Consider the following 22,325-nt stretch of genomic DNA (forward strand, 5'->3'; position numbering starts at 1 on the left):
CATGCACTAGTGTAGTGTAAAGTGACTGATTGTCAGATAAGAACAGTTGAGTGAAGCAGTAACAAGACCTGCTTGGTACCCTCCCCTACCCTATCGCCACATAGCAGCTTTTGTTTTGGAGATGTACACACTTGAAAGAGAAAGGAAAGAAAGAAAGAAAGAAAGAAAGAAAGAAAGAAAGAAAGAAAGAAAGAAAGAAAGAAAGAAAGAAAGAAAGAAATAAAAAGAAAGAAGTGGGTCAAAGCGCAGTGTGTCTTTGAGTTGTGTGATCTCTGAAGTGGGCATGATCTGTTGATGTTATCATGACTTTTCAGATACGGGAAAGAGTTGCAAAAGATGCTGTGAAAAGTGACATCATTTGACTCTTTAAAATGACACTGTCAAGACTTTCGGCATTATTTGCAAGGTTATTTACATCAGGGGTGTCGAAACATGACAAAATGAAGGATGCAGCAGCCACTTAAAATGTCTGACTAATTTATTCAACATTCCAAAATCAATCAAGGAAACTATTATATATTGTTGATATTTTCACAACTATTGTGATCATGATAAAATCTCCTAAAAGTGTGTGGACAAAATTTATTTAATCTGATCAAACTAAGGTTGAACTTTTTAGCCATACTCAAGGTATGTTTGGCAACTCTTGTACCGACTCAAAAAAAATACAAAACAAACAAAAACACGACCATAAATAGAGTCAAGCATTTTTAGAGTGGCTGTTTTTCATGAGCAACAGTAGGTTGGAGTTAATTATAAACAGTTCCTAATAACAAGCAAATAACAAGAGTGGCTCTTTTGGGGGGGAGGTGTTCCAGGCATGTTCCACTGGGAGGAGGCCTTGGAGTTGACCCAGGACATGTTGAAGAATAACTATGTCCCTCAGCTGGCCTGGGAATGCCTGGGGATCCTTAGAGAAGGAGCTGGAGATAAAGTGGCCAGGAAGAGGGAAGTCTGGGTTTCCCTGCACAAAGCTGCTGCACCCATAACCCTAACCTGGATAAAGCGGTAGCTAATGGATGGATGTTAAAAACCTTGAAATTGAACAGGGGTGTGTCGACTTTTTTTCAGTGTGTAACGACATACTACTACCTACAGTACAATATGACATATAGCTTTCTACAGAACATGCATAAATATATAAGATTTATATATAAATATTTAATATATATTAAACATTTAATATTTAAATATTTATATCAGCTTTTACCCACAGCCCATCTAGATTCTAAACAAATCCCTCACGCACTAATCTGCCTCATCACCAGTCACTTTACTTCACGCACACCTGCACCTTACAAATCCTGCGTATTGCAGGAAAAGCTGCGAAATACATATTTCACACTACTTGATATTTTGCACTATCATCCATACAATTTCTTCCACACCATCTACTCCATAATATGCTCAGTGAGTCTATTCATTAATTAGTGCTTCATTATTACTGCCCTTATCGTTCTTTTACAGTTTTTTTTCTGTTCTATAGCCTACTTTATTATTTGCTTGATTGTGGAATGTAGTCTGCTCAAGGATGTGAACAGAATAAGAATTTCATTGTGTAGTATTACTATGCATAACTCTTGAATCTTTCAATTTAACTTTATAAATAACTCCATATACACCTATGTATACAACTACGACTACCGTATTGTGTATGTTTTACTCTGTGGGAAACAAAAAACAAAACAAAACACAGTTCCAAATAACCACAACCCCACAGGTGGCTACTTGTATGTACAGGTATTTCTGAGTATAGGAAACAGTAAAATATGCATACTATAACTACAAATATAAGTGCCAATGTGACTGACTACATTCATAGAAGTTCACTTTCTTCTAGAAGACATTGACAGGACAGGAAGTGTTGAAAGACTGACAACTCCCCCCTTGAGTGTGTGTGTGGGCGTGTGTGCTCATCGTGTATACATGCGTGTGTCTGTATGTGTGCGTGTGTGTTTGTGTGTGGCCGGAAAGTGAAGCGCTCGCAACACCCGTCACCTGATTGCATCGACAAATCAAACTTAAGGGCGTGCGTGACAGGATGTACACTCATTCTGGGTGTGTGTGTGAATGCGTGTGTGTGCCTGCGTGTGTGTGCCCATGTCTCTAAGTGTGTCAGTGGAGAAAAAACAGTGTCGTGTGAAAGCCGGCATGAAGCGACACAAACATTGTAAGTTCACCTCAAATTAACTTTGACGATCGTTTGTATGATTTTATAATTATACTTTTATGTGCTCATATATAGTGCATATACATACAGTGTGTAGTTAGAATTGTGTGGATTTGTGTGTGTTGGTGTGTTGAGATGCACACTGTAGCTTGACTTGCCTCTTTGTCGACACAAAAAGACATGGTGTTAAGTGATGTCACATACTAGAAGGAGTGTGTGTTTTGCGTATGACTTTGTGGGTCATTGTAAGTGTTGCACAGTGGTGTTGTTGTGTTTTGTGAATAGACAAACAGTCAGTCAGTGTGCGTCTCCCTCTCTTCAACTAGATTTTTACCCTTTTGGCATCACTGAAGTAATTCATTTTGTGCTCAAAAAGCTTGCCATCGCTATCGTTAAAGGGATACTTTACCCAATTAGCCATTTGTAGCTTTTAAAAGGTAATGTTTTTTAAAGAGGTAATTTGATAACTTACATATTTATTTCTAGTGTAGAATTATTATCTTTAAATACATTGTTTGCCTGAGAATGACATCACTTGCTCAGGTAACAACCAATCACGGCTCATGTATTTTCTGAGTTGGTCATGTGATATTCACATGCTGAGCTGTAATTGGTTGTTATCTGAACCCTGAGTTCTTGTCATGTCATTTTCAGTCAACAGCAAGTGGCAAAGTATGTTTTCAGAAGAATTACATATACAAAATAATTTTTTAAAATAATAGGCAAAATAATAGGCAAAATATTAAAATTTGTACTAATTGCGAAATTATTAAAGTATCCCTTTAATTGAATGAGTTACATGATTATGTAAACAATTTCCGGTATATTATATTGTTGTCCAATTGTTGTTTAAGTCAGCTTCTCCAAATGGCAAAGTTTGAGTAATGTTTTGGAAATGATGGTAGATAATAAGACTCAAAAAATAGGAATGTTTGAAAAATATTTTTTTTCTATGTGATAACATTCAACACATACATATGCATCCTACAACCTTAGGCATTATATCTTGTAACATTTTGTACCTCACTTGTTTACATAGTTTTTTTATTTTGTTTTACTTGCATTCATAAATTATTATTATACAAAATTATATAACAAAAAACCTTTACCTTTATTTAAATGTCCTTAAATTAAATGAACATTTTGCTTGCTGCGCAAGGTTCATTAATTGATATTTACCCTATCCTCAAATTAACCTGTTGTCTTTGGCCATTTAGTCATGACGCATCCTTTGATGAACATGGGACAAGTCATGTTACTAAATTATTTGAACTTTATTGAATGTTGCCTGCACCAACAACAAAAGACAAAAAAGTTCATTTTTCTTGCCTTTTCTTCCTTCGTCACTAGTTTTCTTTTGCTTTTTTACCAGATATTAGCATTATATATATATATATATATATATATATATATATATATATATATATGTACATACAAGGAGTTTACAAGTATGAAAAATTATGAAAAATCCATTCCTCCATCCATTTTCTATAGCCACTACTCTTCAGTAGGGTCGCTGGCTTGCTGGTGCGACTCGAGGATAGCTCGAATGAGTCAAACGATACAGACCAAAAACAAAAAAGGCCTCTACAGTGGAGACAAATGAATAAGCCAGGTCTCAGGATGATATAGTCCATTTCTATGCTGCAGAACATTGAGCGGGTTAACTGCTTAATGTTTGTGCAATACTTTGCCCATAAGTCTGTTCTATTTTAATGTTTCCTGCTCTCAAAGTGTGTAAATCTAAATTTAAGTGAGCCTCAAAATAACTCTACATGTTTTGCTAGCGTGATTGGACCTCAAGGGGGTTGGAAGTCGGTCAGCAGTTTGAGAACAGAATCCGTGAGAGTTTTTGTTTGGAGAACAAGAGAGGAACAGCATTCCTGAGACAGCTTCCACACACACACATGTTGCGTATTCTCTCATATGTGTGATTATGTGCACAATTGCCATCTTGCACAATATTCACATGCAATGAGAGCATCATTGCAAATGGCTCCTCTCACTTGTTTGCTCGATAGAAATCTATACAACTTGAAATTAAACTGCCAAAAAACCTCTCTGGCACACTCTGGAACTCACAAACACATGTATGTGCAAAAATTGTACCTGTCAATATTGCGCTTCGTACTTGTGTAAATCCAAACCTGTTCACATGCTAAGTCAATATGCAAGTCACATGACTAATGCAATTGTCGCTTTAGGCAGTTTACATCTTATTTGCCACTGCACAACAGGAATCAACAGAATAACAAAACACGAGCCAGGTTCGTCATGCGTGAAATTTAATTATTAAAATGTATAAACAAGTGACTCTGCTAACAAGCTAATCTTAATGCACGGCAGCCTCCAGATGGTTAGGAAGCCTGGCCAACTTGTCCCTCCGCCTCCCGGCTTCCCGATGCAAGGCCTCCGCCCCTCCGCAGGACGGGAGCAGGACCTGGCCTGCTGATGACACGAAGGCCAGCCCCCAGCCGCGAGGCTACGTCCGCTCCTGCGCCATGTACACACATGTGGGTACGGTGCCTCGCAGAGACAGACAGCAGAGCAGAATGAATACAGAAGATGATGGAGAGGGAGAGGAGGAGGTGAGGAAAGCGGACCATGTGCAGGCTTCCCCCCTGCTCAGCGCTCTGTCCAGCCTCAGTCTCAACACTCTGGAGCAGTCCAGCTGTGCTCCGGCTCCGTCGGACATGTACCAAGATGCTCCAGTCGCGCAGGACTTGTCCATAGGTGTTCCGGCAGCATGGAGTGTGTCCGAAGATATTTCGGCTCCATTGGACGTTTACAAAAGTACTTCGGCTCCACAGGACTTGTACGTGCACATGGATGCTGTCAACAGGCAGGAAACCACTAAGAACTCACAGGAATTGGAACACTCGCACAGGTGAACAATTATTACTTTTTTTCTAATGAGACATCTATTTTGACTTCATTCTGGTAAGAAAAATGAAATAACTCCACAAGTCACTCTTACACACATATACGATATTCTCACTCACTGACAAATAAAAGAAGTTTCAAACACAAAAGCTAATAACTAAGTGACTAAGAAACTAACTTGCTGGCTAATTTAATACATATCTTAGTAACAAATCAAATTAGTGAAAATAAACAACTTTTTAAAACTAACATGCATTCACTCACTCATAGATCATTCAAAATATTAGCTAAATTGACTAGTTATCTAAATCACCCCTTAACTAATTACTCACTCACTCACTCACTCACTCACTCACTCACTCACCAATTTAATAGAATCGCAATAGTGAATCGAAGTTGTGAATAACCCACTCATTAAACTGACTAACTAACTAACTAACTAACTAACTAACTAACTAACTAACTGATGCATTCACTCATAGTTAATAGAAAACCATATTAGCTAAATAATCAACTAGTTTATTCACTCACTCACTCACTCACTCACTCACTCACTCACTCACTCACTCACTCACATATTTAATTAATATCTCTAACTAACTAGCTAACAAACTAACTGATGTATTCACTCACATTTATAGGTAATTTAAAACCATATTAGCTAAAGAATGAACTAGTTAAGTATATCATTCATTAACTAATAATTCACTCACTCACTCTGGTCATTTGAAATCTTTTCAATAAATATCCTCAATATGAATCAATGACTGACCAACCAATCAATCACTAAGTGAGACTTTTCTCATGGATGTTACATCTGTTGCTGCTGCCATGGGACCACAGCTGAGTGCGTGTTCGTGTGTGTCCATGTGTGTGTGTTTGTCATAAGAATCAGGAAGTGTAGTAAAATGAATGCTACTTGGGGGACTTCCTGAGTTAGATGTTCCCCGGAGGAAGTTGTTAAATCACTAACACGCGTGACATAGGCAATACATTTTTGACATACAGGACATGATTTCTATATTTCTCTTTTTTTCTTCACCAACAATCTGGTGACATAATAACATGTCAAAAAAACATTTTTCTGGTTTCTTTTCAGTCTAACAGACAACTGTGGCGAATATGTGAAGGTAAGTTTTATAAAGATTCTTCTTGACTTGGACGTGTGTCAGTATCTCGCACATGCACGCACACACACACACACACACACACACACACACACACACACACACACACACTCACACATGGTTGTACAGCTATACTTGTGAGGACAAATATTGGCGTAATGCATGGCCTAACTACTAACCATAACCAGCAGAAATGATTGCCCAACCCTAACCCTTATCCTAACCATAACCAAAACCATAACCATAACCATAACCATAACCATAACCATAACCATAACCATAACCATAACCATAACCATAACCCAATTCATACCCATACTCTAAAATCAAGTTTTGACTCTTAAAAAGAGGTCTGACAAAGTGAGGACCGGCCTAAATTTCCTCACTTCTCCAAAATATCCTCATAGATTGGTAAAAAAACTCAAATCAGTTCTCACAAGCATAGTCGTACAGGAACACACACATACACACACACACACACACACACACGCGCACACACACACACACACACACACACACACAAGCATTGTATAGAGATGTTCTCACGCCCAAAACCCCTCTGTGCTTTGACGTAATGGTTTGTCCTACTCAGAATGATATCCTGCGCGCGCGTGTGTGTGTGTGTGTGTGTGTGTGTGTGTGTGTGTGTGTGCGCGCGCGCGTGCATGTGAGTGCATAAAGACACAAAAGCCTCCCTGGGTTATGTCTCCGTTCCTCAATCACGTTGCCACGGCGACCAGGCCAAGACTCTAATGTGGAGGATCTGCCTATTGTGGCCCCCATTGGCATCCTTCTGTGTGGATGCCAACGGTGGGCCCAGAGGAAGAGTTGCTTCTCGCCGTTCTGTCTCGCTCATTCACTCACTGTGATGTCCTTCAAGTTCTCCAAGGACAAGAAGTTCTGGCTGGAGAAGCAGCTGCAAGAGGAGCTGAAGCTGAGCGCAGACAACCTGAGGAGCCACGCCTGGTACCATGGACACCCATTACGGGACAGGTAAGACGCCCTTGCGGTCTCACCTTAGCGGGCAGAACTGATTTTCGTCTACCCATAGTCTCCTTTCCTTGCTCTGTTCAAGAAATAAATATAAACGGACACGAGTTTGTTAGTTTTCGACTGACTGTTGTGTTGTAGTCCTGGTGCTGCTGCACCACAGTCTCCATTGAGATGCAGCACTCCATTTTCAGGCAAACTGTAGTTCCCTTCAATAAATTGATCTCCTTACCCTTTGTAGTGAGTAAATACAAGAGATACTTGCTTGGTAGCCTATTTTTACCTCAGCCTATATTTGTTTCTTCTAGCTTTAGAGCCTGCTGCTCCATAGCCTCCAATTTGCTGCAGTGTTTCATTTTCTGTTTGCCCTTAGGCATCTTTAAGACATAATGAAATGAGTTTCTTGTGGTTGAGAAATAAATACAGAAGCCGAGTGTTGTACCTCAGGGCTGCATACTGTATTATTATACTTTGCAGTCTCCTCTAGGCTGTTTTCCGGCTGCCCTTAATCTCCTCTCAAATCAAATTTGTCTCCTTAGCCTGCTCAAGGATACAAATAACACTTGTTAGCTTAGCCCACTGTTGTGTCTTAGCTCAGTAAACTGCAACTTTACAGTCGTCACTTCAAGGCTATTCTTAGTCTCCTCCTGAAAGCCTTTGCGGTTGTCAAGAAATTAAGACAAGTTGTACCGACTTAAAGTCTCCAATTTGTTCAACTTTGCCCTCAGTTGCCTCTTGAGTAAAATCTGTCTCTATACCAGTGACCGCACACTGAGAGGTAAAGCTCTTGTCCATTGCTCATCGATAGCTTTGGCCAAGTGGACGCTAGAACATTTTGCATCCACTTTTGCTGCCCTTAATCACCTCTTAGATTAAAAAAAAGAAAAGTGTCTCCTTACCAGCAATCACATGCAGCGATATAAATCTTTCATTGATTGTTTCTGTTGGTTAGCTTTGGTCTTTACATATTATATTTCCAACTTTGCCCTTAGTCTCCTCTTGAATAAAAGTTGTTGTTTACCAAGTACAACAGTTTGTTTGTTTGAATAAATGAACACAACCTGTTTTTCTCAGGTGTCCGAGAGCCTACTGTTGAACCAGGGGGACTTCCTCATCCGAGATTCGGAGTCCAATTCAGGCAATTTTGTCCTGACAGCCCGCTGGGACCATAAAACCAGTCACTTTCACATTCGTTCCACGACAGTGCGCTGCAGGGTCCAATACAGCTTGGACCAAGAGGTCTTTGACTCGCTGCCTGCCCTGGTGCGCTTTTATGCGGGCAGCAAAACACCACTGACCCGCTGGAGCACTGTCAAGATCCAACAGCCAGTTAACAGGACAATGCCGCTAAGCTGCCTGCACACAACGATTAATTTGCCTCACTGCCAGCCGACCCCGAGCCAGAAGGAGGAGGTCTGCCCTGAAAGGTTTGCAATTCCCAGAGAATCTTCACTCCATGAATTAAAAAAAACCAAAAAACTCAAAAAACGATGTTGGCCGGTGTGATAACTACAACATACTGTATTTTCTCTCTGCATGTAGCCCCTTGTCGTTGCACCGACAGAACCACCAACAACCTGCCCTCTCTTCTTCCAATGGCAACATCAGTGATATCAGTGAGTTTGTCAGCATTGTTTCATACTTGACTCGTCTGTCAACTAAACCACAAATACGGTCAAAATAGAGCTTCTTATTAAGTTAACCCTCCTAGTTTTTTATTGTTTCTTCGGCATAGAGAAAATGCTTATGGTCAAGGGCTGCATAGTTCAATTTTGCCATATTCAATATATATATATATATATATATATATATATTTTTTTTTTAATTGTACTGTAAGAAGAATCGAAAAATTGAATAATTTAGAAAAAAACTTTCCTTTTTATTCTTTTTATTTAAAAGAGATCAATAAGACTCTGCTGCAAGATTGAGCAATTTTGACATTTAAAAAAATACATCAAACATAAATGAATTGAAATAAAATAAAAATGTTTCTTCAAATCCTGTTGGTATGTTTTTAAAATAAATAATCTTGTTCCATGTTATCTTGTTCAGTGAAGTTGCAACCATGTGACTACAACCCTGGTCATAGCCACATGGTCAGAGGGTGACTAAACTTGGTAGCACCAGTAAGACTTCCATGTTCTATTTTTTTAGTAATGACTAAAATTAGAAAGAAAAACAAATAGAAAAAAAACAACTAAATCTAATCGTGTACAAGCATTGAGTTTTACAGAAAGCATTAAAAAAAGCAGAATACGAGCATCATTCTTTTTTCAACTTGCTTCGATCAAACAAACATCGCCACAGGAACTTTAGCAGCGCCACCCAGATGGCGGTGACGGTCAAGGCCACAGCCATCAGGAAGGCCACTACATCCAGGCAGTAGTATTGTATAAGGGACATCTTGTAGGAATGGGTTTTCAGGTGTGATGCCCCCTTGTGCCTCATGACAAACTCGATCCAGAAGACAGCGCGATTCAGAGGGGGGATGGGCTGGTCATTGTGAAGTGCTGACAGATGACGCATCTTGTCAGCATATGACTGTTGGTACAGAACCGCTTGTAGGGCCTCCAGGAAGTTCTCCTGGTTCACTGTGGCAATATTCAGCACCTTGGCTACCCCCCTGACCTCCATCCGGAAGAAGTTGTCATGCTGGTCAAACATGAGCGGGAGGCCCACCAGGGGGACGCCATGGTAGATGGCCTCCTGGATGCCGTTGGTGCCGCCATGCGCTACAAAAACTCGGGTTTTACTGTGGCCCAAGAGGTCATTCTGTGGAAGCCAGTCCAGGAGAATCGTATTGTTTCCTAAGGTGGATGGGCGCTTACCCTGGTGCCTCCAGATCACCTTCTGTGGGAGCTGGGCAAAGGCGGCGGCAATTCCATCCGTAATCTCTTCCGGGAGATCTGCTACAAGCGTTCCTAGGGTCATCACTACCACCCCATGCTCTCCGGAGCTCTGCACAAAGTCCTCCAGATCAGCAGGAAGTGGCCGCGCCGGCTTGCATTGGAACCCAGACATGTAGACGACATTGGGCATGGTGGGCCGTGGGAACTCAAACGTAAAGTCGTTCCTCATCAGCCAGATGTCAGCTGACTGGAAGAGCTCCACGTAGTGCACATCTGGGCCAAAGTACCGGTGGACAAAGGGTTTGTAGTTGGCGTCTGCAATGTACCAATACTGCCAACGCATGAACATGTAGTACATGACATTCTGGAGACGCTCCGCAAATGTCATCTTGTCTGTCAGCTTGGCTCCTGAGATGGGGATGTAAGATAAGGGCGAGGGTGCAATGACCAGATGTGCCTCACCCTGGACAGTCCAGCGGGCATTGAACACCAGGGGGAGACCCAGACGGTGAGCCAGTAGGACACCGCCACCCATCACTGGGTCAGTAAGGACCACCTCATAGTTGGCTTCCTTTAGGTTCCGCATCATTTCCCGGTCCTCGAACACGTTGGCCATCATGTCCACTACTTGTTGATTCAGTTTGTAGAACAGGTGCACAAACTCGTACTCCAGCGCAAGCCTCTTCCAAAGGGAGGCACCGTCTCGCCGCAATTGGATCATCCGGGTGACAAAGGAGCCAATACTGGCCTCATCAATGCCGCACAAGAAAGGCAGGGTGATGGTCTTGTAGAAGTGTGACTCAGGTTTGATGTACCAACTGTCGTATGCTCTCAGCACGGTAATATTGTGGCCCCGGGCGTGAAGCTCCTCAATCAGGATCTTCATGTTAATCCAGTGACTTCCGTCAACAGGGAACACCAAGATCTTGCCGCCGGCTGCACCGCTGCCAAAAGCGCAAAGCAGCGCTGCCAGCATCAGCAGCTTTGGCTGGGACATGACTGATGCGGGATTCTGTAGAGAGGACGAGAAGATCAAATTTAAATGTGTGGAGGCCAAAGCCTTCACACGTTATTCCTCTATTTTATCCCGCCCGTTTTTTGACAAGTTTCAACTCATTCCCAGTTCATCCGATTCACGCGTTCCAATTTCATATTATTCCAATTAATAGTGCGATGACTGCTTTCCTTTTTCTCATTTCAAATATTTACAGATTTCCCACAATTCCCTGTTTTCCACGCCCCAAATCCCATTGAGTCCCTAGTTCTTTATTATATTTGATGCAATGATTTGCAGAGATGACAATAAATGGGCCTGCAATTGGCTGGCAACCGTTCCAGGGTGTTCCTTGCTTACTGCCCAAAGACAGCTGGGATAGGCAATAGCAAGCCAGCAACCCTAGTGGGTACAAGTGGCTTTAGAAAATGGATGGATGAATGAATAAATAGCCATCTAGGTAACCACTGTAAAAAGTTGTGAAGAAAATTAAGGCCTGAGATGAAAATAATTTCTGAATTCGTCTTAATCCCACTGATGATATTCACTATGTTCTTTCTTTGTTGGGTAACATTTGCATTAATAGTTTAATTAATTCAAATACAATTTTCTGAATCTGTATACTGAAATATTTGACTGAAACCCATTTCATAGCTAATCAAATCTGTTGTAAACAAGTGATGCAATACGGTAACGTCTGCCGCTGCCGCGATCACGTCTGCTGTCGCGTAACAAAAAGATTGTTTTACTTACCATGATTGAGCGAGCGAACGTTTGTGCACAGGATGGCCTTTGCGGCTCGAATGGGCACTGCTCGTGGGAAATGGACTTCACTTTTTGTACTGGCCACATGATAAAGATTACACAAGTGCCCATTGTAGATGAGATGAATAATTACCATATTTGCTGGCATGTGCGTGTTTCAACTGCATGTTACCAGAGGAGATTTCAAAGTTCAAATACACCTTTTCAAATTTAACAATGTCAGCAGAGCAAGTGTATTCATGAATCATATCATTCTAGAAAAGCCAGTCAACGTTCTTCAGTTAAATCATAACTTGGGAAATCACATTGTAAAAAATGACTCCAAACATCACGTGATTTATTTGTTTACACTGCGATAGTGGCAGGATAGTAGCAAATGGTTTACAGTGGAGACCAGTGATGAGTATGCAGTCTTCAGGAATCAAAACATCCTAAATCAGATGAGCTTAACCAGCTTACTTGTGCACATCTGCCTTTTAAGGTTTTCTGTTAGATACCTCCAGTACCTAGGCGAAAAAGCCAAGTCGGACCTGAGCTCTATTTTAACCAAATTTAAATGTAATAATTGGTCAATGGAGTTTACCTATTTATTTGGTAACTGCAATGATTATGTGACCAATGTTGTAGTATTGAATCAAAATGGGGAAAACAGACTGAATGTCAGATAAAGAGTAACATTGAACCTGATGACGCTTAAGGGTTATCAGAGGTTGAATGTGAGTTTGCATGTGTGCGTGCGTGTGTGTTTGTGTGACTTAAGTTGAAGGTCTATCTCACGTGTTGTTAACCTGAGCGTATGCTCTAAGCCAGTAAAAGGCACAAAATCTGAGCAAATCTTACATGCTTTCTGGCAACTGCCTCACACTTATGCTGCATGGAGTCCCTCAACTTCTGGACTTGTGGAATGTTAGTCAATAGTCCTCCAAATTCTCAATGTGAAAGATTCCAATGTTTCTGGCAACTTTAGCCATCAAGTCTTAGAATTATAGAATGCATTTCAGGATTCCCGGGCTTGTATTTGCTGCTACTACACTCCATGCAACACTGATGTGAAACATTCACAACAAACAGAGCTTGTAGAAATTAATATTTGTTCAATAATTCGTCGTCGTTTGCCTATAATAAGGCTTGGATTAGATAACCACTGTAAAAGAGGTTACTGTTTCTGGAAAATCCTTCAATCCTGTGTTGTATCCTTCTTTCCGCAGCTCTTCAGTGCTCCCGTGCCATCCCATCACCACCCCCCTCCAAAAGTTTGGATCCTTCTCTTCCTGAACTCGACCCAAAAATCCATGCTCCAGACTCGGACAATAGCTGCTACACGGAGCTCTATCCGGGCTCCGAGAGCTTTGTAGAAAGGCTGCGTGCTGAGGAAACTCCGAAGGCGGTGGATGTTCATCTCCTTCCCGTGTTGGACACGCCATCGTTCTTCGCTCCCACCAGCTATAGCTCGCCACTGATGCCTGGGGAGAACAAGCCCCTGGAAGTGGGGATCCTGCAGCGTGTGAAGGAACTCCTAGCTGGGGTGGACCCTCTTACAGCTGCCCAACACATCACCAAATGGGACTGCACGGTACTGATGTCCACAGAGCCCACTGTGCATCCAACACTATGGATAAATAGATGGATGGCTGGATGGATGGATGGATAGATAGATAGATTGATGGATGGATGGATGGATGGATGGATGGATGGATGGATAGATAGATAGATAGATAGATAGATAGATAGATAGATAGATAGATAGATAGATAGATAGATAGATAGATAGATAGATAGATAGATAGATAGATAGATAGATAGATAGATAGAAAAAAACAACAGATTTAAATGTTGTATGATTGTTTATGGTCATTAAAATGATCATGACGTTACAGTTTTTGTGTCTAACAGGTCGCTCGTATCCTGGGGGTGCATCTAGAGGTGCATAGGATGATGGGAGTCAGCTCAGGGGTGGAGCTACTCACGCTGCCTCATGGCCACCAGCTCCGATTAGATTTGCTGGAAAGGTGAGTCGCATGCGTCTGCAACCTCACCTGACACCATTTTCAAACTTTTCCCATACTCATGTGTCTGTGGCTTAAATTCCTGCCGGAAAAGGGATATTGGTAGGGTGAGTCTATAATGAGTAGACTTGCAAAAGGTCTCAAGAAGCCATTCTCTAAATGTTTGACAACTTTCCCTTTCAGATCCATAGAAATGGCTGAAATATACTTAATATGGTCAATTCTAGCCAAAATGGGATTCATTTATGTTTCTTGAGACTTTTTGTGAGTCAACTTGTGTACAAACACTGGAAATGGCTACTTCAAAATGCCTGACATCCGGTTTATGTGGCATTGATTGATGAGTCAAATATGATGTTTTTGAATGTTGTTTTTGTGTCGGGCAGGCTGCATACTATGGCCACCATGCTGGCGGTAAATATGTTGGGATGCACCGGCACCACTGAGGAGCGAGCCTGCGTTCTACACAGAATGATCGCCATCGCGGCTGAGCTGAAGAACAACATGGGCAACATGTTCGGATTTTCTGCTGTAATGAGAGCGCTGGAGCTGCCTCAGGTAATCTACACCCAATAAAACCCTTCTCATACCAGTTAAACATAGTCAATAGTTTGTCATTTTTTTATTTTCAAGAACGTCTAAACAATTTAAAAAGCGTGACTGAATAAGACAGCACATCCTTAAACCTGACAAGAAAAAAACAAACAAAAATAAATGAACAGAAAGCACTTAGACGCTGTATGGGCTTTTTCAAATTTTTAATGAGAGAATCAAACGTTTGACACAAACCTTAAGCCACACCTTGAACTGTGTTTTGCAGCCAGGGCTAGCTTTATCACCAGGGATTGCTGAGTATTGAGAATCTTTACCAGGAACACGTGATTCCTTCTGCACTGTCTAAAATGCAAGGAGAACTTTCCAGTGCATTTTAACACATTTAGGGACAGTGGTCAGTCACTACAGCGGACAGCTATTAAAAAGTGGTTTTCTTCTAATTAAATGAAAAGTCACATTTGTGAATCGGCAACTACAGTATAATATCGGCCAATACAGAATAATGAAGCCCCGTGAAACACTTTTGACATTTTTTGCCAATTTTTTTGGCTGTAGATGACACTCTTGGTTTAAACATGTAGTGGAAATTTATTACATTTCAACTGCATTAGCTTTTATCTTTAAAGCATGAGGAGTTAAAAAAAAACATCACAAATGAGTCAGAAGGTTTTATTTTTTTCACTCATTTAAATTAACATAGAATACATATTATACTTGTGAGAGCATATATTTTCTGGATCACTGTCCTATTGTATCTTTCGACCTTCTTCCTGCTTCTAAATGGCTTTAACAGTCTTCATGCCTCATACCAAACACCATTCTTTTCCAATTTGCCGATTAGGTGACTCGACTTGAACAGACGTGGACAGTGTTACGCCAGCAATTCACAGAGGGCGCCGTTCTCTATGAGAAAACCCTCAGGCCCTTCATGAAGGGTCTGAATGAGGGCAGAGGTACACAACACACACCATGCACTGACATCCACCTCTCGCATTATAAAGGAGACCTCAACCATTTGAGCTAATGCCCCATACAGAGCTAATAGGAACTGGCATCTTACGCAGCAGCTGTTTATGAGTGCTTCCTGTAACTCCAACCCTAAACCTAACCCCAAACCTGATACAGGTCAAGGCCGATCTGGAAAATCTGTTTGCTGTCAATGTCTACACAGGTGCAAACAGGTACTGGTGGCTATTGGCCTTGGGCAGAGGTGGCAAGATTTGATGTTTTTTGTGTGTTATATTTGGTCATGAATATGAAGTAATTCACCCAAAAATATACATTTTATTCTATCGTGTCACTACTACATGACAAGTCGTAGCCATCTTTGTGGAATTTTCTAAATACATGTAACAGGCACTAAAAATGCATCTATAGTATCCTGTAACACATAAATTCACAAAAAAAATGATTGATTGCATTAATACATGACCTACTCTCTTGGCATGCACTGATTTTCTCAGCAAAAATCTTTTATTTGCGCTTAGATTAGTTTTTATTAACAAGTTTTCATGTCTGAATCATGATGCTAATTTTGATCTGTTGCAGTCTTGGAATTTTGTCCTACCTCAAAAAAGTGGTAGGTTTTCTTTTAACAACAAGTTGTGATCCAATCAGAGGAGGAATTTGCTAAGTTAAAGCTAAGATGGACTAAGTGAGGAGAATGTTGACAAATGATGACGTTATAAGGCTTATTCAAACTTAACTGTTTTTTTTTTGATAACTGATTTTAACAGGCAGTTCAAAATTCTTTCTTCTGTCTACACACTCACTGCATTTAAAAAAATATCAAGTCACTTTGTCCCAATGTGATGTGATATATTTTAAAGAAAATGCGAGACGTCAAATGCTAGATTTGCACTGAAAATGATGTTAAAAATGTAATTTTAACTCACACATAGTACACCGAGTACATGTTCTTTTTTGTTCACAAAGGGCTATCTACAGTATACTGGCTTACAAAAACACTGCTTTGCCTTTTAAAGCTTTGCCATTAAAACACTATTCCCCCAAATGCCATGTTTGATAGTGGCCAAACAAAAACAATATTTTCCAATGAAACACTGCTTGTTCACAAAAGGTACATTTGCTTATGAAAACCTTGTCTTTACAACACAACTTGTTTAAAACAATCTACATGAGACCCATCTTGTGTGTGTCTTGCAGAAAGCTGCCCTGCATCTGGGACCACTTTTCCTCATGTCCTGCCTCTGCTTTACCTTCTGGAGAGGAGCGAGGCCTCGGGCGAGGGGTCCCAGGGTGCTGAGGGGCTCCTGGGGGCCGAGGAGTGGGAATCGGCAGAGGCTGGCGTGGATGTGCTTATGTTCCACCTAGCGGCTGCCAGGAACGCTGCACAGCTTGGCACTGTCTACGCTGCTAACGCCTGCAGCAAACTACAAGGTATAATACATGGTACTCCATTTTTTTATATACTGTACAGTATAGAGAGTATTTTGTTTGGTTACATACAGAAGGATCTGTCTGAACCTTTCAAAAGTACTGTCAGAAGTGGGATTCGAACCCACGCCTACAGAGTAGACTACGACCTGAACGTAGCGCCTTAGACCGCTCGGCCATCCTGACACATCGTTACTCCAATAATTGCCATATGAGTAGGATCAGCTGTGTGTCTATTTCTGTTGCAGACATTCCAGAGCAGGTGGCCATCTCTGAGGTCTTTCACACGGATTTCCAGACACGACTGCTGTGGGGGAGCAGGGGTGCAGCGGAGAGCCAGGCGCGCCGCTACACCAAATTCAATCAAGTACTGACCGCCTTGTCCAACAGGCTTGAGCCTCCGCTGCACTGACTCTGCAAAATGAGAATCCTCAATGTACGAAATAAGATCTGGAGAATTTTGTTGTTGTTGTTTTTTTCAGCCAGATAACAAGCGCATGGGCAACAGAGCGCTCGCTAAACTTAAGCATGCAGGATGGATACTTGCATTTGCCCAGTGGTTCATAGAAGCATAGAATATTATGTATTGTTCATAACAAAATGTGAACTCAATTAACAACCGCAATTTTACAACTTTACAGAATTTTACAGAAAAAAATGAAGAGAATTTATGTTTTCATGAATTAATTGTAAAAAAATTGGTGAAGGCAGGTCCTCCACTACCTGTCATCATGTGGCCCAAGACATAATAGGGTACATTTTTATACATGCATTTTGTGGTACTTTATTCAGCATTGGTTTTCCTGTTGATGTGACCTAAATTTAGCTTCATATTATAAGTGAGACTGAAAACTTATACTAAGTCTACTAGCACATTCTGATATTTTATTGTTTGTACAGATGAAATATATTAAACCTGAAATATGTTCTTTCGATTATGTTTCTCTTATTTTATTATAATTTATTAATTTCATTAAAATTTTGCTGATCATTTGGGATAATTTATACATGCAAACATTGCTCAAAAGTGACTGATATGTCACATCTTCTTATCCTCTTCAAAAAGTATATACACATTTGTCATGCCATAGCTCTGGCTACTTCAGGAGAATCAATCTTTTTAAATTTAAAACAAATCAATATGACCTGCTGCAGGAATGAGAATTCTTGACATAATGAAACAAAATTAGAGGTTATTTAAACATATCAACTATGAAGAAAATCATCAAAATATATAATCAAATAATTTTTATTCAAATATGTTGAATATGGTTTCAAAATATATCCTCCAGAATTCTAAACTTCAAAATGAGGTAAGACCACCTCTATTTTTGTGTCATTTAACATTTCAGGAAAATCACAATAACAATGAAAAAGAATAAAAACGTTGGACATTATCAAAGGTTCCGAAGTTTGACATCCTCACGGACCATTTTTACCAGCATCTCCGGCCGCTTCCAGACGTAGGCCCCGGTGACTTGAGCCAGGATAAGGAAAAACATCCAATTGACTGACTCATTATAGGGGTCTTTTGAGCTGTGCTTTGTCTGGTCCCTCACCTAAGATGTGGTTGCCATTGGTGACTCTGCCAGCAACATAAATCCAGAGCCTACTTAGCGCCTAGAATTACTGGAATGCACAAACCCGAGGTAAGGTGACTGCTTTTTTTTTTTTTTTTGTTACATGATTATTTTGAGGAAATCAACAGTAAAACGAACTAAATAAGAAGCATAAACATATGCAAAAGTTATATATAAACTTGTACCAGCAGCGAGTTTTTCAGTAAGCAGAACGAGCATATCATTCATTTTTCAACTTGCTTCGATAAAACAAACATTGCCACAGGAATTTTAGCAGTGCTACGCAAATGGCGGTGACGGTCAAGGCCACAGCCATCAGGAAGGCCACTACATCCAGGCAGTAGTATTGTATGGGGGACATCTTATAGGAATCTGTCCTCAGGTGTGACGCCCCCTTGTGCCTCATTACAAACTCGATCCAGAAGACAGCACGGGTCAGAGGGGGGATGGGCTGGTCGCGGTGCAGTGTTGACAGATGCCGCATCTTGTGGCCGTACGACGGCTGGTACAGAACCGTTTGTAAGGCCTCCAGGAAGTTCTCTTGGTTCACCGTGGCAATGTCCAGCACCTTGGCTACCCCCCTGGCTTCCATCCGGAAGAAGTTGTCATGCTGGTCGAACATGAGCGGGAGGCCCACCAGGGGGACGCCATGGTAGATGGCCTCCTGGATGCCGTTGGTGCCGCCATGCGCTACAAAAACTCGGGTTTTACTGTGGCCCAAGAGGTCATTCTGTGGAAGCCAGTCCAGGAGAAGCGTGTTGTTTCCCAGGGTGGATGGGCGCTTACCCTGGTGTCTCCAGATCACCTTCTGCGGGAGCTGGGCAAAGGCGGCGGCAATTCCATTTGTGATATCTTCCGGGAGGTCTGCTACAAGGGTTCCTAGGGTCATCACTACCACCCCATGCTCTCCGGAGCTCTGCACAAAGTCCTCCAGGTCAGCAGGAAGCGGCCGCGCCGGCTTGCATTGGAACCCAGACATGTAGACGACGTTGGGCATGGTGGGCCGTGGGTACTCAAAGGTGAAATCATTCCTCATCAGCCAGATGTCGGCTGACTGGAAGAGTTCCATGTAGTGCACATCTGGGCCAAAGTATCGGTGGACAAAGGGTTTGTAAGTGGCGTCTGACACGTACCAAACCTGCCAACGCGTGAACAAGTAGTAGATTATATTCTGGAGACGCTCCCAAAATGTCATTTTATCTGTCAGTTTAGCTCCTGGGATAGGAACATAAGACAAGGGGGAGGGCGCAATGGCCAGATGTGCCTCACCCTGGACAGTCCAACGGACATTCAACACCAGAGGCAGACCCAGACGATGAGCCAGGAGGACACCACCCCCCAACGCCGGGTCAGTTAGGACAACCTCGTAGTGCGATTCCTGTAGGTTCCGCATCATTTCCCGGTCCTCAAACACGTTGGCCATTATGTCCACTACTTGCTGGTTCAGATTGTAAAACTGGTCTACCAGCTCGTACTCCAGCGCTAGCTTCTTCCACAGGGAGGCGTGGGCCCGCCGCAAGTGGAGCATCCGGGTGACAAAGGAGCCAAAGCCGACCTTGTCAAAGCCGCTTGAGAAATTCAGGGTGATGGTCTTGTAGAGGTGCGACTCAGGTTTGATGTACCAACTGTCGTTTGTTCGAATCACGGTGATGTTATGGCCCCGGGCATGAAGCTCCTCGATCAGGACCTTCATGTTGATCCAGTGACTGCCATCTATAGGAAAGACCAGGATCTTTCCGCCCGCTGCACCGCCGACCAGCGCGAAAAGCAGCACCCCCAGTATCAGTAGCGTTGGCTGGGACATGTCTGACGCGGGACTCTGCAGAGAGTTTGTCCACATTAAATTGAATTAAATTTGTCAAGTACATCATCCTATCTGGATATACTGTCATAAACCCAATTGAATGTCACTAGAATCGTTCACACAGAAAAACACATTGACACACAAAAGAAGCTTTCTGGATTGCGCAACAATAGTACTAGGTGGGTATTTTGCAAGGCACGGGATCCCACAAGGCTTGTCCAAATTGTTTTTCTTTTCACGCTCCCCTTTCTCACATTACATTGCAGCCCCAAGCTTAACGCTTTATTCTTTAGCAAGAGCTAAGCCGGACGCTTCGCGTGGGTGTGAAGGTCAGGGAGACGTCCTGGTATTGCAAATGATAATTAGCAGCAGTCACTCACGTGTTCACATTGAATGACAAAGGACTTAACATATGACACATAACACCTGTTAATTCATATAAATTCTTATACATAAATATGCTATGGTATTATTTACATGAATAATAACACATCTATACACCCATTATCTTTACTGCTTATCCCCATGAGAGTCATGGGCGTGCTGGAGCCTATCCCATCTGTCCTTGGACAACTTGAACCGGACTCCAGCCTCTCACAGCGAACACGAAGACAAACAACCCTATATAGTCTGATAACATATCATACATACATTTTGGTGTACAGTATCAGTCAAGTTTAGAGGCACTGTGATTCAGATTTATTTGTTTTTTCATTATTGAACAATTTGACATTAGTCATCACCATATTGAAGAAATTTAGAAAAATCCTTTCTGCATGATGTGAATGATGGGTTGTGACTTGGAGTGGGCTTCACTTCAGTATTGTGCATTATAAAACTTCAATTTCTTGACTCTATGAGAGCATGTGAAGTTAATATAACATTATCAATCGTGAGGAAAACAAAAGGTGGTAACATATTATATAATATTATCTTACATACAAAGAAACTAAAAGGTGAAGGTCGACATGATCATAATAAAAATGAATATAAAATACATACAATAAAATCAAATGAAAAATTCCTCCACAAATATTAGAAAAAAATCAATCAACAAAAAGTTGTGAATTGATATAAATATATACTGTATGTATTATTGGAATAAAAGATCAAATTACAAAACAGCCAATGGAGATTTTACCAGGGCAACACTTTGATCCAGGAAAACATATTTCTGTTCCCAAAAATATGTCTTTTTGTTGTTTATTTGAGGAGGAACAGATTGTGTTCTTTTTGACAGTCACACTGTTTGTAATCACTGACTGCAACATCCACACTCACATGCAAGAATCAAAACAACAAAACACAGCAACAACAATGACAAGAAAAAAAGTTTGAAGGTGAACAGGGGGGAAACGGGAAACATCTGGAAGCAATAAAGTTCCTTCCACATAAAACTGTCATGCAACAAAAATATTGTTTGACTTACCGAGAGCTAGGGAACATTCGTGTGTGCACAGGATGGACTTGACGGATCGACTGGACGCTGCCAGCAGGAAGTGGACTCCACTTTCTGTGCTGGTCACATGACAAGGATTACATAAGTGCCCATTGTAGACAAGATGTATAATTAGCATATTTACCTGGGATGCTCTTGTTTCAACTCCGTGTGTTTCAATCAAGGAGAAGTCAAATGTAAATACATTTGATCGAATTCAACAAAACAAGCCCTGGCTCGCTTGTGTTGAGGTTTTTGCCTTGTCACCAGCATGAAATCCTGTGTGTTTGTTTATAATCCAATGAAAGGTCAATCATAAAACATTTGTAATTATACAATGTAACGAAGAAAACGCTGACTCTTAATTGAAATTTCATTTGAGTTTTATCTTCTGAAGTTTGATAAAACACAAGGACAGATCTAGGACTATATGTCATCCATCTTCTATAGCTGCTTACCCACCCACATGAGTGTCGCTGGCTCAAATTGTGAGAAAAAAGTTGTGGCTTATTTCCAGAAAAAATATGTTAATTTCATAAGTAAATATGTAATGTAATTTGACAACAGTAGGTACATGTGGTGGATTCATTCATACCAAATCCAACACTTGTCAGCATTGTACCTGCCCCCCCCACCAAAAAAAAAGTCAGGTAAAACATAGTAAGATAGCCCTGAATCATAAAAAAAAGTCTTGTCACGTCAAGCCTCACAAGTCCATGACATCCTTTTATGTTACACAATACAGTCTTATAAAAAACACCACGGTA

At 41.3% G+C, this 22,325-nt stretch overlaps 3 protein-coding genes, 1 non-coding gene and 1 pseudogene across 5 annotated transcripts; 2 read left to right on the forward strand and 3 right to left on the reverse strand.

Moving 5' to 3' along the window:
* The first annotated feature begins 2,070 nt into the window (after window positions 1-2,070).
* LOC148429183 (uncharacterized) lies at window positions 2,071-8,391 on the forward strand. The gene is made up of 5 exons (XM_088416843.1): window positions 2,071-2,170; window positions 4,517-5,057; window positions 6,153-6,183; window positions 7,061-7,173; window positions 8,245-8,391. Exons 1-5 carry the CDS (start codon window positions 2,071-2,073, stop codon window positions 8,264-8,266), a joined length of 807 nt encoding a protein of 268 aa, XP_088272969.1. The 3' UTR covers window positions 8,267-8,391.
* Window positions 8,390-17,669, forward strand: LOC148429184 (SH2 domain-containing protein 3C-like). The gene is made up of 8 exons (XM_088416755.1): window positions 8,390-8,597; window positions 8,713-8,786; window positions 12,987-13,351; window positions 13,672-13,787; window positions 14,171-14,342; window positions 15,181-15,292; window positions 16,506-16,739; window positions 16,985-17,669. The coding sequence occupies exons 1-8, from the start codon at window positions 8,512-8,514 to the stop codon at window positions 17,146-17,148; spliced, it is 1,323 nt and encodes a 440-aa protein (XP_088272881.1). The 5' UTR covers window positions 8,390-8,511; the 3' UTR covers window positions 17,149-17,669.
* LOC148429185 (UDP-glucuronosyltransferase 2A1-like) lies at window positions 9,088-11,893 on the reverse strand. Its single transcript, XM_088416784.1, has 2 exons — window positions 11,767-11,893; window positions 9,088-11,031 (listed from the first exon to the last, which is right to left on the reverse strand). Exons 1-2 carry the CDS (start codon window positions 11,887-11,889, stop codon window positions 9,433-9,435), a joined length of 1,722 nt encoding a protein of 573 aa, XP_088272910.1. The 5' UTR covers window positions 11,890-11,893; the 3' UTR covers window positions 9,088-9,432.
* trnal-cag (transfer RNA leucine (anticodon CAG)) lies at window positions 16,840-16,922 on the reverse strand. The gene has a single exon. It is a non-coding gene; the product is annotated as a tRNA-Leu (tRNA).
* Window positions 17,670-17,967: 298 nt separating the features above from the next.
* On the reverse strand, window positions 17,968-21,605 carry LOC148429187 (UDP-glucuronosyltransferase 2A1 pseudogene; annotated as a pseudogene). The gene is made up of 2 exons (XR_015865874.1): window positions 21,550-21,605; window positions 17,968-20,135 (listed from the first exon to the last, which is right to left on the reverse strand). The product of XR_015865874.1 is annotated as a UDP-glucuronosyltransferase 2A1 pseudogene (transcript).
* Between the last annotated feature and the right edge of the window lie 720 nt (window positions 21,606-22,325).

This window comes from Hippichthys cyanospilos, chromosome 1, assembly GCF_059441005.1.
Source record: "Hippichthys cyanospilos isolate Australia breed blue-spotted pipefish chromosome 1, RoL_Hcya_1.0, whole genome shotgun sequence".
NCBI lineage: Eukaryota > Metazoa > Chordata > Actinopteri > Syngnathiformes > Syngnathidae > Hippichthys > Hippichthys cyanospilos.